At 52.2% G+C, this 14,268-nt stretch overlaps 8 protein-coding genes across 8 annotated transcripts; 4 read left to right on the top strand and 4 right to left on the bottom strand.

The window, feature by feature from the left end:
* Positions 1 to 61: 61 nt before the first annotated feature.
* Malapachy_3276 (s-adenosyl-l-methionine-dependent methyltransferase) lies at positions 62 to 1,485 on the top strand (the record flags this gene model as incomplete). The annotated part of the gene is made up of 4 exons (XM_018137750.1): positions 62 to 410; positions 441 to 535; positions 564 to 735; positions 764 to 1,485. 4 exons carry the CDS (start codon positions 62 to 64, stop codon positions 1,483 to 1,485), a joined length of 1,338 nt encoding a protein of 445 aa, XP_017993639.1.
* A 57-nt stretch (positions 1,486 to 1,542) lies between these two features.
* Malapachy_3268 (hypothetical protein) lies at positions 1,543 to 2,647 on the bottom strand (the record flags this gene model as incomplete). The annotated part of the gene is made up of 3 exons (XM_018137742.1): positions 1,543 to 2,208; positions 2,243 to 2,316; positions 2,347 to 2,647. The coding sequence occupies 3 exons, from the start codon at positions 2,645 to 2,647 to the stop codon at positions 1,543 to 1,545; spliced, it is 1,041 nt and encodes a 346-aa protein (XP_017993594.1).
* A 190-nt stretch (positions 2,648 to 2,837) lies between these two features.
* Malapachy_3274 (hypothetical protein) lies at positions 2,838 to 5,626 on the top strand (the record flags this gene model as incomplete). Its single annotated transcript, XM_018137748.1, has 3 exons — positions 2,838 to 2,905; positions 2,946 to 3,184; positions 3,210 to 5,626. 3 exons carry the CDS (start codon positions 2,838 to 2,840, stop codon positions 5,624 to 5,626), a joined length of 2,724 nt encoding a protein of 907 aa, XP_017993641.1.
* A 28-nt stretch (positions 5,627 to 5,654) lies between these two features.
* Positions 5,655 to 7,320, bottom strand: Malapachy_3217 (hypothetical protein; the record flags this gene model as incomplete). The annotated part of the gene is made up of 2 exons (XM_018137694.1): positions 5,655 to 7,085; positions 7,114 to 7,320. The coding sequence occupies 2 exons, from the start codon at positions 7,318 to 7,320 to the stop codon at positions 5,655 to 5,657; spliced, it is 1,638 nt and encodes a 545-aa protein (XP_017993733.1).
* A 201-nt stretch (positions 7,321 to 7,521) lies between these two features.
* On the top strand, positions 7,522 to 8,059 carry Malapachy_3212 (hypothetical protein; the record flags this gene model as incomplete). Its single annotated transcript, XM_018137689.1, has 4 exons — positions 7,522 to 7,588; positions 7,642 to 7,771; positions 7,853 to 7,948; positions 7,987 to 8,059. 4 exons carry the CDS (start codon positions 7,522 to 7,524, stop codon positions 8,057 to 8,059), a joined length of 366 nt encoding a protein of 121 aa, XP_017993730.1.
* Positions 8,060 to 8,240: 181 nt separating this feature from the next.
* Positions 8,241 to 9,044, top strand: Malapachy_3207 (protein and hpcep; the record flags this gene model as incomplete). Its single annotated transcript, XM_018137684.1, has 5 exons — positions 8,241 to 8,281; positions 8,313 to 8,458; positions 8,485 to 8,562; positions 8,593 to 8,695; positions 8,729 to 9,044. The coding sequence occupies 5 exons, from the start codon at positions 8,241 to 8,243 to the stop codon at positions 9,042 to 9,044; spliced, it is 684 nt and encodes a 227-aa protein (XP_017993686.1).
* A 72-nt stretch (positions 9,045 to 9,116) lies between these two features.
* Malapachy_3225 (mitotic spindle biogenesis protein spc19) lies at positions 9,117 to 9,715 on the bottom strand (the record flags this gene model as incomplete). Its single annotated transcript, XM_018137702.1, has 3 exons — positions 9,117 to 9,467; positions 9,499 to 9,576; positions 9,605 to 9,715. 3 exons carry the CDS (start codon positions 9,713 to 9,715, stop codon positions 9,117 to 9,119), a joined length of 540 nt encoding a protein of 179 aa, XP_017993772.1.
* An 859-nt stretch (positions 9,716 to 10,574) lies between these two features.
* Positions 10,575 to 11,603, bottom strand: Malapachy_3190 (hypothetical protein; the record flags this gene model as incomplete). The annotated part of the gene is made up of 1 exon (XM_018137667.1): positions 10,575 to 11,603. The coding sequence occupies one exon, from the start codon at positions 11,601 to 11,603 to the stop codon at positions 10,575 to 10,577; it is 1,029 nt and encodes a 342-aa protein (XP_017993719.1).
* Positions 11,604 to 14,268: the final 2,665 nt, after the last annotated feature.

The following is a 14,268-nucleotide window of genomic DNA, read 5'->3' as shown; positions in this document are numbered from 1 at the left end:
ACGGTTATGGTATGGGGCTACTAGCTCTGTACCTATGTATTTTTCGGTGCGGCATTTGTCTATGTCGTCAGTAGCACAGCGTCGTGCACGTCAATCGAAGAATCTTGATGGCACTGTTCCTACGCCTACGCGAGCTCGAGCGTCCAAGCGGCCATCTACCAGTATCTATACAGATGCCCCGATGTACACGTACAACCCTCCTGTGAGTGACGAGGACATTTCCTTTTGTTATCCACACTTGCCTCATCCTTCCATGTGGAAGTCTGTGTTTTCCTTCTCGAAGGAACAGTATGCACGGCACCGCTACTTCGTAGCGAATCGCACTACGGTGCAAAACATTGTGAACCGCATGGGGCTAGACAGTCCTGAGCGCCAGGGTATGAAGACAACCATCATCGAAGCCTATCCAGGTACGTATGGACTACATGCACTGACCCTAGGCCCTGGCACTTTTACGCGCGCTTTTATGGAGCACCCCAATGTTGAACGGGTGATTGCGATGGAAAATGTACCCTCTTTCCTTGCACAGTTGGAGGTATGTGATAATATGTCTTACTTTTTAGCATCTACAAAAAGATCCTGCCTTAACGTCGGTGAGCGACAAGCTTCGCGTCATCCCACAAACAGGATATTCATGGGACACCTATGAGACGTTGGTGGAGGAGGGGCATTTGGGGCATTTGGCATCCAAGCTCCCCAAGCTTGGCCCTTCCTCGCCTGCTATGGACTGGGAAGGTATGTGAACACTCACTTCTCACCCCAGCGCCCTGCCCATTGATGTTTTTCGCACAGCTCCCCAACACTGTACACGGCGAGCAACTCTTTGCCCAGCTTATTCATGCGATTTCGTCTCGCTTTTGGCTGTTCAAGTATGGTCGTATGGATATGGTCTTTGTTTGTGGCGAGACAGTAGCACTGCGCTCTATGGCCTCGCCGTACGACCTTCGCACACGGGCCAAGCTTGGCGCAACAGTCCAATGCCTTAGTACGCCAGAAGTGCTCCTTCCGTCCGATGATATGGAGCCATATGCGGAGCACATGTATCCTTCCATTCCATCGATTGGACCACGTGTGCCTGTGACTTCTGTATTCATCCCCAATTCCAACATTTCAACGGGCTTGCAAAAACGCAAGCTGACGACGCTCAAAATCACGCCTTTGCGTGAACCATTGATTGAAGGACGTGATATGGACTCGTTTGAGTTCCTCACACGCAATCTATTTGTACTCAAGTCCAAGACTGTGTATGAAGGACTAAAACACGTTGCGCCCGGTGCTCATAACATTCTCCGGCTCGTAGCAGCCGACCACCCACGAATGCGCCATCGTCCTCAGGATGTGGTGCTGCCCGATACCCCAATTGTGGAGCTTTCCAACCGCCAATGGGCTGCGTTGGCCGAGGCTTTTGAAAAATGGCCATTCCGACCCAATACTTATATCGATGAGGGTCGTGTTCGTCGAGGTCTTAGCGACTATCTTTTCTAGGATGGGCTACATAGAATCACTCTTACTAAAAGGTATGACGCCTTGTATCACACACAGCTAGTAGTACTTGCTCTGACGCATACCCAACTCGTCCTTTAGACGATCCATACGACCTGGGTGGCCATACCGTGGCTCTGATGCTTTCAGCACGTCCTTATAGATTGTGCTGATGGTATGCTTGGTCTTATCCGTCCATTGCTCGCGCCAGAAGTGGATGCCTGCGAGCTTCAGTTGGTGCGCCGAGGCAAAGGCTGAGACGTCCATCGCCTCCCGAGGGATCTCAGCGACGGTGGACTCAGCCGTCTGCTCGAACAATAGCATAGTGTAACGATGGTACGGCGTGCCGCGCTGGGGATGCGGAGGGATATATGGGAGCAGCGCTGCATGGCCTTCAGGGATGGCATTCTTTTCCAACGATAGCGGCACATCTTTCACAAGCCAGTGAACGTACGTCTGGAATGACTGTGTCTCTTCACACGGCACATCCGGGTCGACCAGCATTAACGTGTACTTCCGCTCATCTGGGTGGAAGACTGTCGCACGAATCGAAGGCGGCTCCAACGTACGTGCAGGATCTAGGAACACACCTGGCAGAATGCTGCCGCCCTCACCGCCATGATCACCGATACCATTGCCTGTGCCAAAGAGCACTTCCAAATCGACCGTCGGCTGCACACTAGGCACAACGTCTGGGAGAACATGCATGCACTGCAAGCGCTCTTCCTATTGAGTGTTAGTTTCGATACAATATACATACAAGACGGTCCAAGGATCCACCTAGTCGCCACGACTGCTCGCGCAAATGACGGAAAACAGGCTTGGTCATACTGTCTGACACGGTTAGTGGTTACGGTCACATACATTGGCCCTGCTGGAATGCCCAGCGCGTAGCTGGCAAATTAATTTTGGACACAATTTCCAGAGCATCTACGCGCTGCTGTTGCTCCTTGTCCGATGCATTGCTGTTGGCCTTTTCCGAGGCAATGCGTTCACGGAGTTGCTTTGCATCTTCTTCCAAAAACGCCAGAGCTTCATCGTACACAGGTAGGGCACCTGACTTGAGAGCTGGTTGCCATGTAGATTCCATACGGTATAGATGCACAAACGGAACCGCTGTGCGGCGAGCGGCACGCACAGCCGCCTGCCGAACGAAGAAAGACATGACGAAGATCAGACGGCGTGAGCGATCGAGCCGGCAAATGTCTGGGTTTTGCGCACCTCTCTTCGATTCGATTACATAAGCGCCACGCTTTCCCCTCCCACGCGGCCCCTGTCCAACATGTGTCGCACGGGCGTTGCCATGCGTTTCCGTTGTGTCTCGATGAAGTGATTTTGGCCGCCAAGCCTACGCGATGCATCTCATCGTATCATATTGTGGCAAGGATATCGAAGTAAAACAGTCGCTTACGCAATTCCAAAAGTACGTATTGTATGACGGATCGTGCTCATGCCCCATCCAGGTATGAGCATCTGTTGGACTGCATTTCCCTGGCCACAGGGATCCTGATTGACTCAGTGATATGCATGACGAAAGATGGCGTTCAAGTGGATCAGACTGTGCTGGACCAACTCCAGACCTCTGCGGAGGACGTCCGTGGAGAGTGCTTCTTTATCTTTGATCGAGAGCTGTTGTATGCGGACATGGAAACGTTTGCGTCTATGCTTGAGCTTGATATGGACGTCACGCCGATCGATCCAGGTACGTTGAATTGTACTTATCATAGTTCCCCCTATACCTACGGCACCAAGTGCTCGCACTTTGGCTACCTTTCGTGGATGGGCAAAGGATGTTGAGCGTGTCATGGACGCACGAGCCAAGCAAGCGCGCGAATTGTACAAGAGTGTAGAACTGATTCAAAAGAGTACCAAAGTGGCTTTGATGAATGTACAAAGCCATGCCAGGAGTGTCAAGAAGGCGGCCATGTCTCTCGAGTCGCTGGCTGCCACCGATCTTGGGTCCAGAGAAGAAATCCTGCGTCGTTATCGTGATGACATTTACGTGCTGGGCCAAGTGCCTGTCCATGAAAATTTGCGAGAGCAATGGCTTTCCGTCTCCGTGTTGTCAGACGGTGATCAGAGTGTGATGGCATCCTCCCTCCTAGGCGACTTTGTGGATCTGGCGGATGTGGAATCATGCGCGTCTACGTGCCGTGCCTCTTTGCAAGAGATCCAAACCAACTATACCAATACCATGCAAACTGAATTTCAGCTGCACGTGGATCTTAACGATATCACCGCAGAGATCGAGCAAACGGACTTGAAGCCCTCGTTTGAGTCCTGGCAGACTGTGGAACAGCAACTGCCTCTGCTGCAGTCTCTCGTTCAAAGTGTATGTCAGCGATGCGAGAGCATGGGATCCACATGGTCTGCTGGAGATGCACGTATCATGGACTATGTATCGAAACTCTATACTGATCTACACACTATGTGCGACATGGATGCCAAAGCCGTACACGCCTTGGACTGTTTGATTTCGGACCACAATGAACTTTTACATCGCCATATTAACCTTGTGCAGGACATTAGTAGTCTGCAAAGTGACTTTACAGATCTGGGAGCGACCATTGCGGACGTGGACAGATCGCTGCAATTGCCCCTCGGCCCACCGTTCGAGCGTTTAGCTGGTCTACAGCGCATTGTTTGGGCCTACGGCATAACGTTGACAGAGGCGATTCGTCGCGATGAGTTTTCACGGCGTTTCTTGTCGAAGGCGCAGAGTTTGGCAGAGGTCATGGCTCAAGTGTCCGATCAAGAAAGCACAAGACGCAAGCAATATGCCACCGATGTTGCCCCCTTTTTGCCGTGGAAGCCGCCGGGTCTGGATACCGCACCACCGATCTTGGATATTACGACTCGCCGACGTGAGGCCAGTTCTTGGTTTTCATGTACACGCGACGATGTGGATAGCTTGGTGCAGCTGCTCGATCGTTTGGAGGCCGAGTTGATGGAACGAGCCTCACCTTGCCGTCCTGCTACAGAGACGCGATTGGCCCTAGCACCATGGATGCAAGCGCTGGAACGCAGTGAAGAAGCGTTTGCACACGCAGCTCGTCGTGAGTTGGGGCTGGGTGGATCGGATGATGAAGAGGAGGAGGACGACCTTGAGAGCAGTACAAATTCTCAAGCGCCGTCAGCGCCTTCCCAAATCAGTCCTAGCACGGACACTCTGCGACGTCAGCTGGATGCGGCGCAAGAGCGTATACGCCTCTTGGAATCAGAGCTGCAAACGCGAACTAGTGAGTGGCAAGAAGATCGGCAAAAGTGGGAGCGAGCAAAGTGTGAGGCGGAATCGCGTGCTCGAACGGCGCAGCCGAAGGACATGGCCATCGGGGATGCACGACAACCGTGGATCGAAGCTGTGGCACGTTTGCAGCGCTATGTTTGTGATCATGCGACGTCGGAGATCTCTGAGATGGGCGACATCAGTGACTTGGCGCAGCAAGATCCATCCGACGTGTTGGCTCGCGTGCAAAGCGTCATTGAGTCCGAAAGAGCGCAGATGCGACAGGGTCAGCAAGCATGGAAGCGTACACGTGAAAAGTACATGCATATCTCTGCGCTTGTGCGTACACAGGTATGCGTGCACGATTTTGATGTGGGTTCCCTGGCCCTGTTTCTGCCTACCGCCCCCCAAGGCTGTGTGCCTCGTCGATGGGCGGCCTTCCACGTGGGCGCGCCGCATCATTTCCTGCACATTGACGACTCGCTAGCGACGTTCTTAACCACGCGCGACTGGCTTCTCGCGCGGATTGCCAGAGTGGAACGTTGCGTGGCAGATGCCGCCTCGTCGTCCTCGGCCGGCGTGCCACTCGGCACGCCGTATGCCTTGCTTTCCGTGGAGGGATGGCAGGATCCGAAGCGATTGGTCCATGTGGCCAAGCTCGCGTCCTTGCCGCCCTCGCCGTCATTGACACCGGCGCTTCCCTCTGGGACGACGTGCCCTTCGAAGGCGGAGCTGCAACGTTCTGTCTCGGCACTGGGCCGTATGCCGTGGCGTGCCAAGAAATCACCGGCCTTCGCGACGCCACGAGCGCGGTCCTTTGTCGATTTGACCGTGGCGCCTCTCTGTGCCGGCAGCTCCCCCACGCACGCACAAGGAGAGTTTTCCAGCCCACATAGACTCTCATCGCCCCCGACATAGTCATGAACGAATGTACTTGTACTCTATGTCATGTTCCGCCATGTCGGCGCTTGGCTGTGGATGCTCTCGCCTCATCCGCGCTGCCTTCGGATGCACCACGTTTCTGCCCGCCGCGGCCGGAACGACGGTCGTGACGCGCACGTTCTCTCTCACGACGACTGGGGCGATCACGGTCGCGATGACTAGATCCACGCCCAAAGGCCTCAGGCTCGTATCGATCCTCGTCCACAGGCTTGGGCGGCAGATTGTGTCGTGCACGTCGTGGCTCTTCGTGTGCATGCGCGCCGTAATCCAGCGCATCGCCAGTTCCTTGGGAAGGATCACGATCATTGTACCGCCGTTGGCGCTCGTTGCGTAGAGCAGTGTCACTCCCTTCGTTGGCCTGGCCAGACCGACGGCTCCCCGACGTAGTCCCCACGCGAAGTGAGGATCGTCCATCGTGCGGGGGATGTCGTGAACGCCCTTGCTTATCGAAACGCTGTGCCTCTCCAGGACCACTCTCAGCAGGCAGGGAGGGTTCGTATGGTTCGTACGGCTCGTCATCGTTTTCCTCCCCAGGCGGTGGGGCTGGTATATCGTCGTTCTGAGGCGGATCCATCTCCTTCTGCGGCATTGGCATGGGCGGCATGCCAGGTGGCATAGGCATCGACGCCATATCCATCTGCGGCATGTCCTCCGTAGGCATCATACCCATCATGGCTGGCCATGGCTGCATACCCATCATGCCGCCAGGACCAAACATGGCCGAGAAGTCCGGCATGGAAGGTGCGGCTTCCTGCGGCGCTGGCGGCGCAGGTTCGCCAGACGGAAGAAACGTGGGCGCAGCAGACGGTGGCACCTGTGCAGCCAATTCTTCTTGTGTTTGCGTCATCATCGTCATTTTGGCACACCATAGCGCCCATGTCTGCTCATCAAAGCCATAATTAAACCAGTCGCTCATATTGGCCCCAGGACGACGCCATGGTTTTTCGGGCAGAGAATTGATATCCACTTGGTATATAGTCATAGGCGGGGCGTCCTGCGTTTTTTCCTCCTCAGTTCGTGCATCGTACAATGGCTCGGTCGGGGGATACACTAGGGCGTCTTCACTTGGCTCCAGATGAAGGTCAGGCGCGGTTGATGGTGCCGCCGTAGGTGGCCCTTCTGGTGGCAATTCCTCCAATGAATAGCGAACATCCCCGGTGGCTGGGTCTGGCTTGGGCGTTGTCAGCGAGGTACTTGGACCAGCGTCCGGCTTCGGCGACGGCGGCGGCCGCTGACTGACCTCTGCGACCACAGCGGGCGCTGCCGGCGCTGCAGACACCGTCATAGTGGAAGCAGTCAATACGGTACTCGCCTCCTCTGGTGCCACACTACTCTTTCCTACCGCAGGCTTGGGCGACGCGGCGGCAGGCGCAAACGACACGGCACGCGTAGGGGGCACCATAGGCGCGTTTGGATCAATAATGAACTCGATATCCTGGGATAAGCAGTAGATTCATACGTACAGACTCATCACTGTCCTCCTCCTCCTCCTCATTGCCATCTGCTGTATTTGTCGTGGCTGGGTCGGGAGCATCGGTCGGTAACGAGGCAGATCCATCCACCTGAGACGATGTCATGGTAGGCGCCGAGGCCTCTTCCTCTCCTGCTTTTGTACTTCCATACAGGAATTCATCTTCATCGTCCATCGAAGCATCTGGCGGCCCTTGCATCGTGCGCCAGGAGCTATGCGGAGACACGCTATGGCAACGCGACAAGCGACGTGTGCCTGCCAATCTTGCCTGCGACCGTGACTTCTATGCATGGGACGTAAGTGAAGCATATTTCCACTGCATACGAGAGAACGCCGACCCAAGCCATGGGGTTAGGTTTTCTGCGCCGCGCTTGGCTTCGGATTGTCATACGTGTACACTATGGTAGCGGCCTCATACGGTAGTCGTTTCCAGGCGTTTATGAACCACCCAGCTGGCCCAAAGACTGGTACGTTGAGACTATAGCGGCCTGTGGAGTAATGGTCAGCTAACATTTCACAGTGTTCTTTTGGGCCCCGATGATGAAGTGGGGTCTTGTTCTTGCCGGTCTGGGTGACTTGGCACGTCCCGCCAACAAGCTGTCTGTGTCGCAAAATGCGGCGCTCGCTACCACGGGTATGATCTGGGTCCGGTATGTATTTACGACGCTGTACGCTATGTGCGACATGCACTACGGTACGGCCTCGCGAACAGCCTAACTAACACGATACAGCTACTGCTTTGTTATCACACCTGTAAACTACCCTCTGGCCGCTGTTAACTTCTTTGTCGGCACCACTGGTCTCGTCCAGCTGGCTCGTGTGGCTTAGTATGTATGGCGATGCACAGGCAGTACTGACACTGCAGCTACAAATACACACACCCTGAAGAGGTGGCCGCTGCTCCTCTCACCACGGAGGCCAACAACAAGAAGCTTTAAGTTCATGATAGTTAAGTATGGCATTATAGGACGTAGATGCCGTACCTTGGCATGCCCTTTCTGTTCACAGCTCGATGCCATCTACTGGTAGCCGATTCATGGGGCGCCCTCCCGTGGGGCCTATCACGTGGATGGAGGCGCCGTTTCATGCCGCGCTCTCGGACCACCTACCCCAGCAACCATGCTGTCGTCGTTTCGAACTACGGGTCGTAAGATTGTCGCGTATGTACACCCACGCAATAGCTTATAGTAGAATTGGACGCAACTTTGCCGACCATGCCAAGGAACTGAACAACGCAGTACCTACGGAGCCTTTCTTCTTCTTGAAGCCGACAAGCAGCTACATTAGCAACAACCAGGCCATTGAGATCCCCAAGGGTGTCATTGCGCACCACGAAGGTACGTACGCACTTTCTTACATCTAGTGGAATTGGCTGTGGTCATCGGAAAGACGGGCCGCGATATCCAGGAAAAAGATGCTGAGAACTATATTGGTGGATATGGTACGCCTCACTATGCCTAATCGTTTTTAGCTCTAGCTATTGATCTGACGGCTCGAAACATGCAGGACAAAGTTAAAAAAGCCGGTCTTCCATGGTCGGCTGCAAAGGGCTTCGATACTTTCACGCCTATTAGGTATGTTGGTTTTTGCAAACAGCTAATGTACAGCGACCTTATTGCGAAAGAGAAGATTTCAGACCCACACAACGTGAATCTATGGCTTAAGGTGGACGGAGAGACCCGCCAAAGCGGTAACACAAGCGATATGATCTTCAGCATCCCTCGCCTGATCTCGCATGTCTCGTCGATTATGACTCTCGAGCAAGGTGATGTCATGCTCACTGGCACTCCGAAAGGAGTAAGCCAGTTGAAGGACGGCCAGACTGTGACATGTGGCCTTGGTCTTCCCGGCTCACCCTCCTCCCTAGCTGAACTGAAGTTCTTGGTGAAAAACCGTGTGGGTGGCTACGCATTTGAGGGCTGAAATAGTACATGCATTACAATACAAAAGGGGCATGTCGTATATCTTCGACATGGGCAAGAATCTGTGAAGGCACTAGTTTCCATCTTTCTCCATAGCTTGGACTCGCTCCATTAAAGACATACGCTCTCGTCGAAGTTCTTCCAATTCCCGCTGTTTATCTTCCAATTCTGCCTGGGCGACAAGCGTAGCGACGGTCGGCGATCCAGGTTCGTCGCGTACACCGCCTATAGATTGAGACTGAGAATGAGCCTCAACTTTCGCCAGTTCTTCCGTTGCTTTGTTCCTTAACGTGCGCACATGTCGTTCATTTTTTGCCAAGACATCTTCTGCACGGACAATCAGTTCTCGGAGTAACGGAGCAATCTCAGCAGCGACATGCTCACGAGCTTGCTTCACATCGCGTTCAGATACAAGATCAAAATGCTTCACTGTTAGGTTCAGCAGAAATACGTACACGCTGGTTTTTCAGCACTGTGGAAAGACGAGAGAAATCGGATGTGTGGAAATCAAGCGCTGTATTTGTTTCATGCAGCTAAATGTAAGCATTATACACCACGTACTGTATCGCATGCAAAGCGGATCCGTCCAATGCAGGCATATATATTGTTTAGTTGATTTGCATTGGCGTTGGGGTTAAAGTACACGGACTGGCGTGGAACGTTCGGCGCCATTTTGGCATGCAACGACACTAACCCAAAGCGCGAGCGTGAAAGGTAGGTGTTGCTCTCCACGTGTTTTCGGCCGACGAGGGAGTGCGAGGCCCCCCCTTCCCTCCTAGCCAGCGCTCCAACGTGCTCGGCGCCAGTGCGCGATGCGTGAATTGCAATCGTTGCTAGGATGCACTCTGGGCTCCCCAGAATGGGACAGCTATATCGGATCAAAACAGATGGAAATCAATACGTATCCTGACATACATTTCTACAATAGCAGAGCAGAGGCTCTTAGTTTTCAATTCCTTCCAGACAATCAAACTAGCGATGGCACCCTTGTTACGATTGACGTATACAACGGGCAGCGAAAATGGGGACAATACCCCAACTTTCCTATTGTGATTAGTTGGCTGTCAGGAGACGACGCAAAAACCTTCCACGTCACTGACAGTACAAGGGCTATAGACCTAGTGGAGCAGTTTGGTGAGCCTGTAAGAAAAGGTGGGGGCGGAGGGAGTGGACTCAGCGGCAAGGCCTTTGGACCCGCTCTGTGGATGGAATGGTGCCTGGATACCCCGTTGCCTAGCACTCCCAAGATATACCTTCTTGTAGAAATGGGAGGCGAGGCAGCTAGGGCCCCAGATCGTTGGGAATCGGGACGGGGCAGTCATGCTGTCTGGGCTACACTCTCTTTGTCAACACAACCTCCTAAGACATAATGCTCTTACAAAATGCTAAGAAAACTCCATTCACTTCATACTGATAGGTATCAGGTACAGTAGAGAAAATTTTCAATAGCATGATTCTTGCAATTATAGTGACAATTTCAAACTAAGTAGTACGGCGTCTATTAAAGAAAAACACGACTAGTACCTAGCAATTACTGGCCCAGGGGCATACCACCAGTGTAGGTCTCACCCTCCACAGTGCGCTGGTTGTTGCCCAGGTTCAGGAGACCGGCCTCCTCAATGGTGCGGGTGGTGCTGGTGAGCACACCGCCGCCCTTCAGAAAGTCCTCTTTGCGAATCGGCTGGTGGGCAGTCGACTCGTGCACGATCGGAGCCTCGTGGGTGATGTGGGTGGTCGGGATGGTCGTGCGAATGCGGTGGTACTCGTGAGTCTCCTTCTCGATGATCGGCTGCACGATGTTGTGGATGTGGTGGTGAACAATTTCACGGACAGTCTCACCCTTGTCAATGACGCTGCGGTCAATGGCAGCCTGGGTGAAGGTGTCCTTCGGGTTGCCAGCAACAGCGCGCATGAGAGCGGCATCCTTGTCGGTGTTGGCGTGCACCTCACGCACGGTGGTCACCGGCACAACACGGCTGTGGATCTGCTCAGCAAGGTGCTCCGAGTCCAGAACCGGCTGCACGTGGTGCTGAATGTGGTGCTGGTGGATGTGGTGCTCACGCTCGCGGATGAGCTCCTCAACCTCGTGGCGGTGGTGGATGTGACGGGTGACCGGAGCAAGGTGCTGCACGTCCTGGTCGACGTTGCCGGCGGCGACGTTCACACCCGAGTTGACGCTAGTGGTCTGGGTGAGACCAGTGCGGTTAGCCGAGTCAATCGACTGCGACTGAGGAACGGTTGACTGCTGCGACGAGGGGGCAGCGTGGGTCGAGTCAGCAGCAGCGGCAGCCTGAGCAGCAGCCGAGGCGGTGCTGCTGGCACCAACGCTGGTCTGACCACCGTTCTGCACCGACCAGGCGCTCAATGGAGTGTAGTCGCTGGTGGAACCAGTGCCATTAGTACCAGTGGGACCCGAGGTACCGGTAACACCAGTGGCATTGTGGGTAGCGTTGTTGCTGGTGTTGTTGAGGGTACCGCTGGCGTTGTTGCTAGCCTCATTCGAGAAGGTGGTAGCCTCGTTCTTGTCAGTGTTGAAAACCTTCCTGATAACGTTGCTCATTTTCAAGTATGTAAGGTAGGGATGCAAGGAGAACGGGACACTCTACCCGTATTTATATTCCTATATGCAATAGCGGGACTTCTGGAATGCGTCCGTTTCCACCGGGCCCGAGCGCATTCGAATCGCCTGAAATGCGCCGCATGACATCACTGGCTGAATTGATGATATAAGCAAGTGAATATCGGGCAAAACTTTGATAAAGTCCAATCAAAATGGAATACTCTCCCTTGCAGGCCAATTGCAGCGGTAAATCCTTTCTGTGGAATGCAAGGCATTCTAGGCATAACTGCCATTGCGCCGTTTCAGCGGATAAAAATGGCGGGTCCATTTGCTTCTGCCAAATGGTTAGATCTGATTTCAACCGTTTTTGTCCTTGGGATGCGCCCTATGATGTGTCATGTTTCCCCGATCATATATGAAAACTAGGCTCGTGCACGTTATCACAAATCACGGGCTGTCATAATTACTCCCGAACGGGGCAGGGTGAATAGAATGTCCAACTGGATTTCTTTATGCATATGAAATGCGTTGTCCCTCTTCTGTCCGTCGGATGTCATTAGGAGTTTTTGCGTGACGTAGGCCAATCATGGCGAGCAATAAGTAGTTTTATACAGGATTATGACGAGAGCACTAGGTATCTAAATGATTTGCAATGGCCTCGATTGAGTAAGAGTAAGCGAGGTGGCTTCGTATCAATCTTATAGGCAAAGTTGTACCTGGGACTGGCAATAATATGTGCCTTGTCTTTTATTTTATGCAAGTACATCTTCCCCCGCACTCTATGAGCGAGTATCTTCAATTTTTCGTTTTCGAGTAGAATTTTGCGAAGGTTTGGGTGAGATTTCAGAGACATCACTGTTGTAAGAGCTTGGTGAACGAAAAGGCGCTAAAACTGATGGCTTAGATGCAGCACCTCTGAAAGTTTGCCTTGTTTCTGTAATGTTAGGTTTCCGTTTCCGCGTTATATACTCACGAGCCCTTATACAAAGCGATCGGCATGTGTTTGACAAAGCATCTTTGGCAGCTTGTTGTGGAAGTCCCATGAGTGTAGCTCTTAAGAGGGTCAGACAACGTAAAAAGACACATACAAATTCATTACATCGTAGGGTCCACGCAGTCCCATAACATCAGCAGCAGCACTGGATAGGATCACTCCTTTCCCATTAGTAACACGTAGAATCTCTCTAGCCCCGCTAAACAGATTCCGGCGTGCAGTAGTTAAGTCTTGGTCGTCCCTTTGTGAGGATCCAACGGCCGGTCCATATGCTATTTCGAACACAACACCGTTGGCTAATGCAGCACCAACAGTAGATCGCTTCAAGTAAAAAGGGAGCCGAGGCGCACTAGCCAGATCCAACGAGATTATATCAATACTGAATGGTTTTAATTCGCTCATAGTAATGCAAGCATGTTGAAATGCGGTTTCTGTCAGCGGCGTAACTGCCAGGATATCATATTGTTGCAACGCTTGGGAATTCGACGTCACAAAGCCCGTCCCTGATTTGATCATCGCATCATTGTCAAGAATGAGCGTAAGCCTGCTTAGTTGTGTTAATCCTTCCCGGAAGGCTTCAATGCCTAACCTGGTACGAGTCCGAGGGTCGAGCTTAGGAAATGGTGGATTAGGGAGAGTGGACGGGGCCTTGAAAGGGTATGGGTTGACCAATGGATCATACTTTGATTTAACAATATGATTGAATGCCACCGTCGTATAACCTACTTTGGATCGGTCAGCTTTACAACGTATACAACGTACACTCTTTCAGCTCATACACGATTTCACTCAGGTTTTTTTTATCCACGTCTGATAATAATGAAAGAGAGTCTGTACATTCTGTCGCAGATACCGCAAGGTTTATGGGCTTGGCTCCCTTCTTCCCCTTCTTGGAAGAAAGCGGTATATCCTCACGAACAGGCCACGGAATGTTCAAATCATAAAACATTTTCGCCGCTGGAAGCGTGTGATTTGTGAGGCGTGACAAGTGGAGACTGGCGGAGCTGCCATTAAAAACAAAAATTTCCTATCCACATGGCAATCACTGAGGTACAGTATGACATTTCGTTTCCTATACAATGATATCAAATATGTTCGTTCGTGAGTTCATCAACCATATCATCTAAAAGCTCATAAATTAAATGTTTGTTTAATCGTCGGTTTTGCACCACGTTCATTAAAGCATGAGCGCCAAGCTTGGCGCGATCTTGTCCAAGAATGTGATCGGCATATTCTTCTTGTCAGTAGGATATTGACATACCTGATATAAAAGTCGCCAACGTACTGGCTGCTTCCGTGTGAAGTAAATTCTGCTCTTCCCATGTTCGAGTGACTCGAGTTCTTCGCTTGAAAACATCACCATCAGGCCATAAAACCGCGGTAATACGATGCAAGCCGGCCTTTAGGTTTTTAGGGGCACATGTTTTTTGCAGCATAGTATTCAGCCAGCTGTCATTAGGCTCTAATAAGTAACATACCTTTGTATAGTGCTTCCAAGGAGATTCTTTAGCACCACCAATATTGCTTTACGCCTAAGCCATTCCGCCTTTTGATTGAGCTTAAAAACCACAATAAAAAAGTCACACAAGGGGGCAATAAAGTGTACTTCTTTCGAGGAGAGGGACATGTCTTTATCTTGAAGATTGTTATAAGAAAGAATCACTTGCTGAA

Source organism: Malassezia pachydermatis, assembly GCF_001278385.1.
Source record: "Malassezia pachydermatis strain CBS 1879 chromosome Unknown scaffold1, whole genome shotgun sequence".
Lineage (NCBI taxonomy): Eukaryota > Fungi > Basidiomycota > Malasseziomycetes > Malasseziales > Malasseziaceae > Malassezia > Malassezia pachydermatis.
The sequence above is the reverse complement of the archived record's forward strand: the minus strand, read 5'-3'. Positions and strand labels throughout refer to the sequence as shown.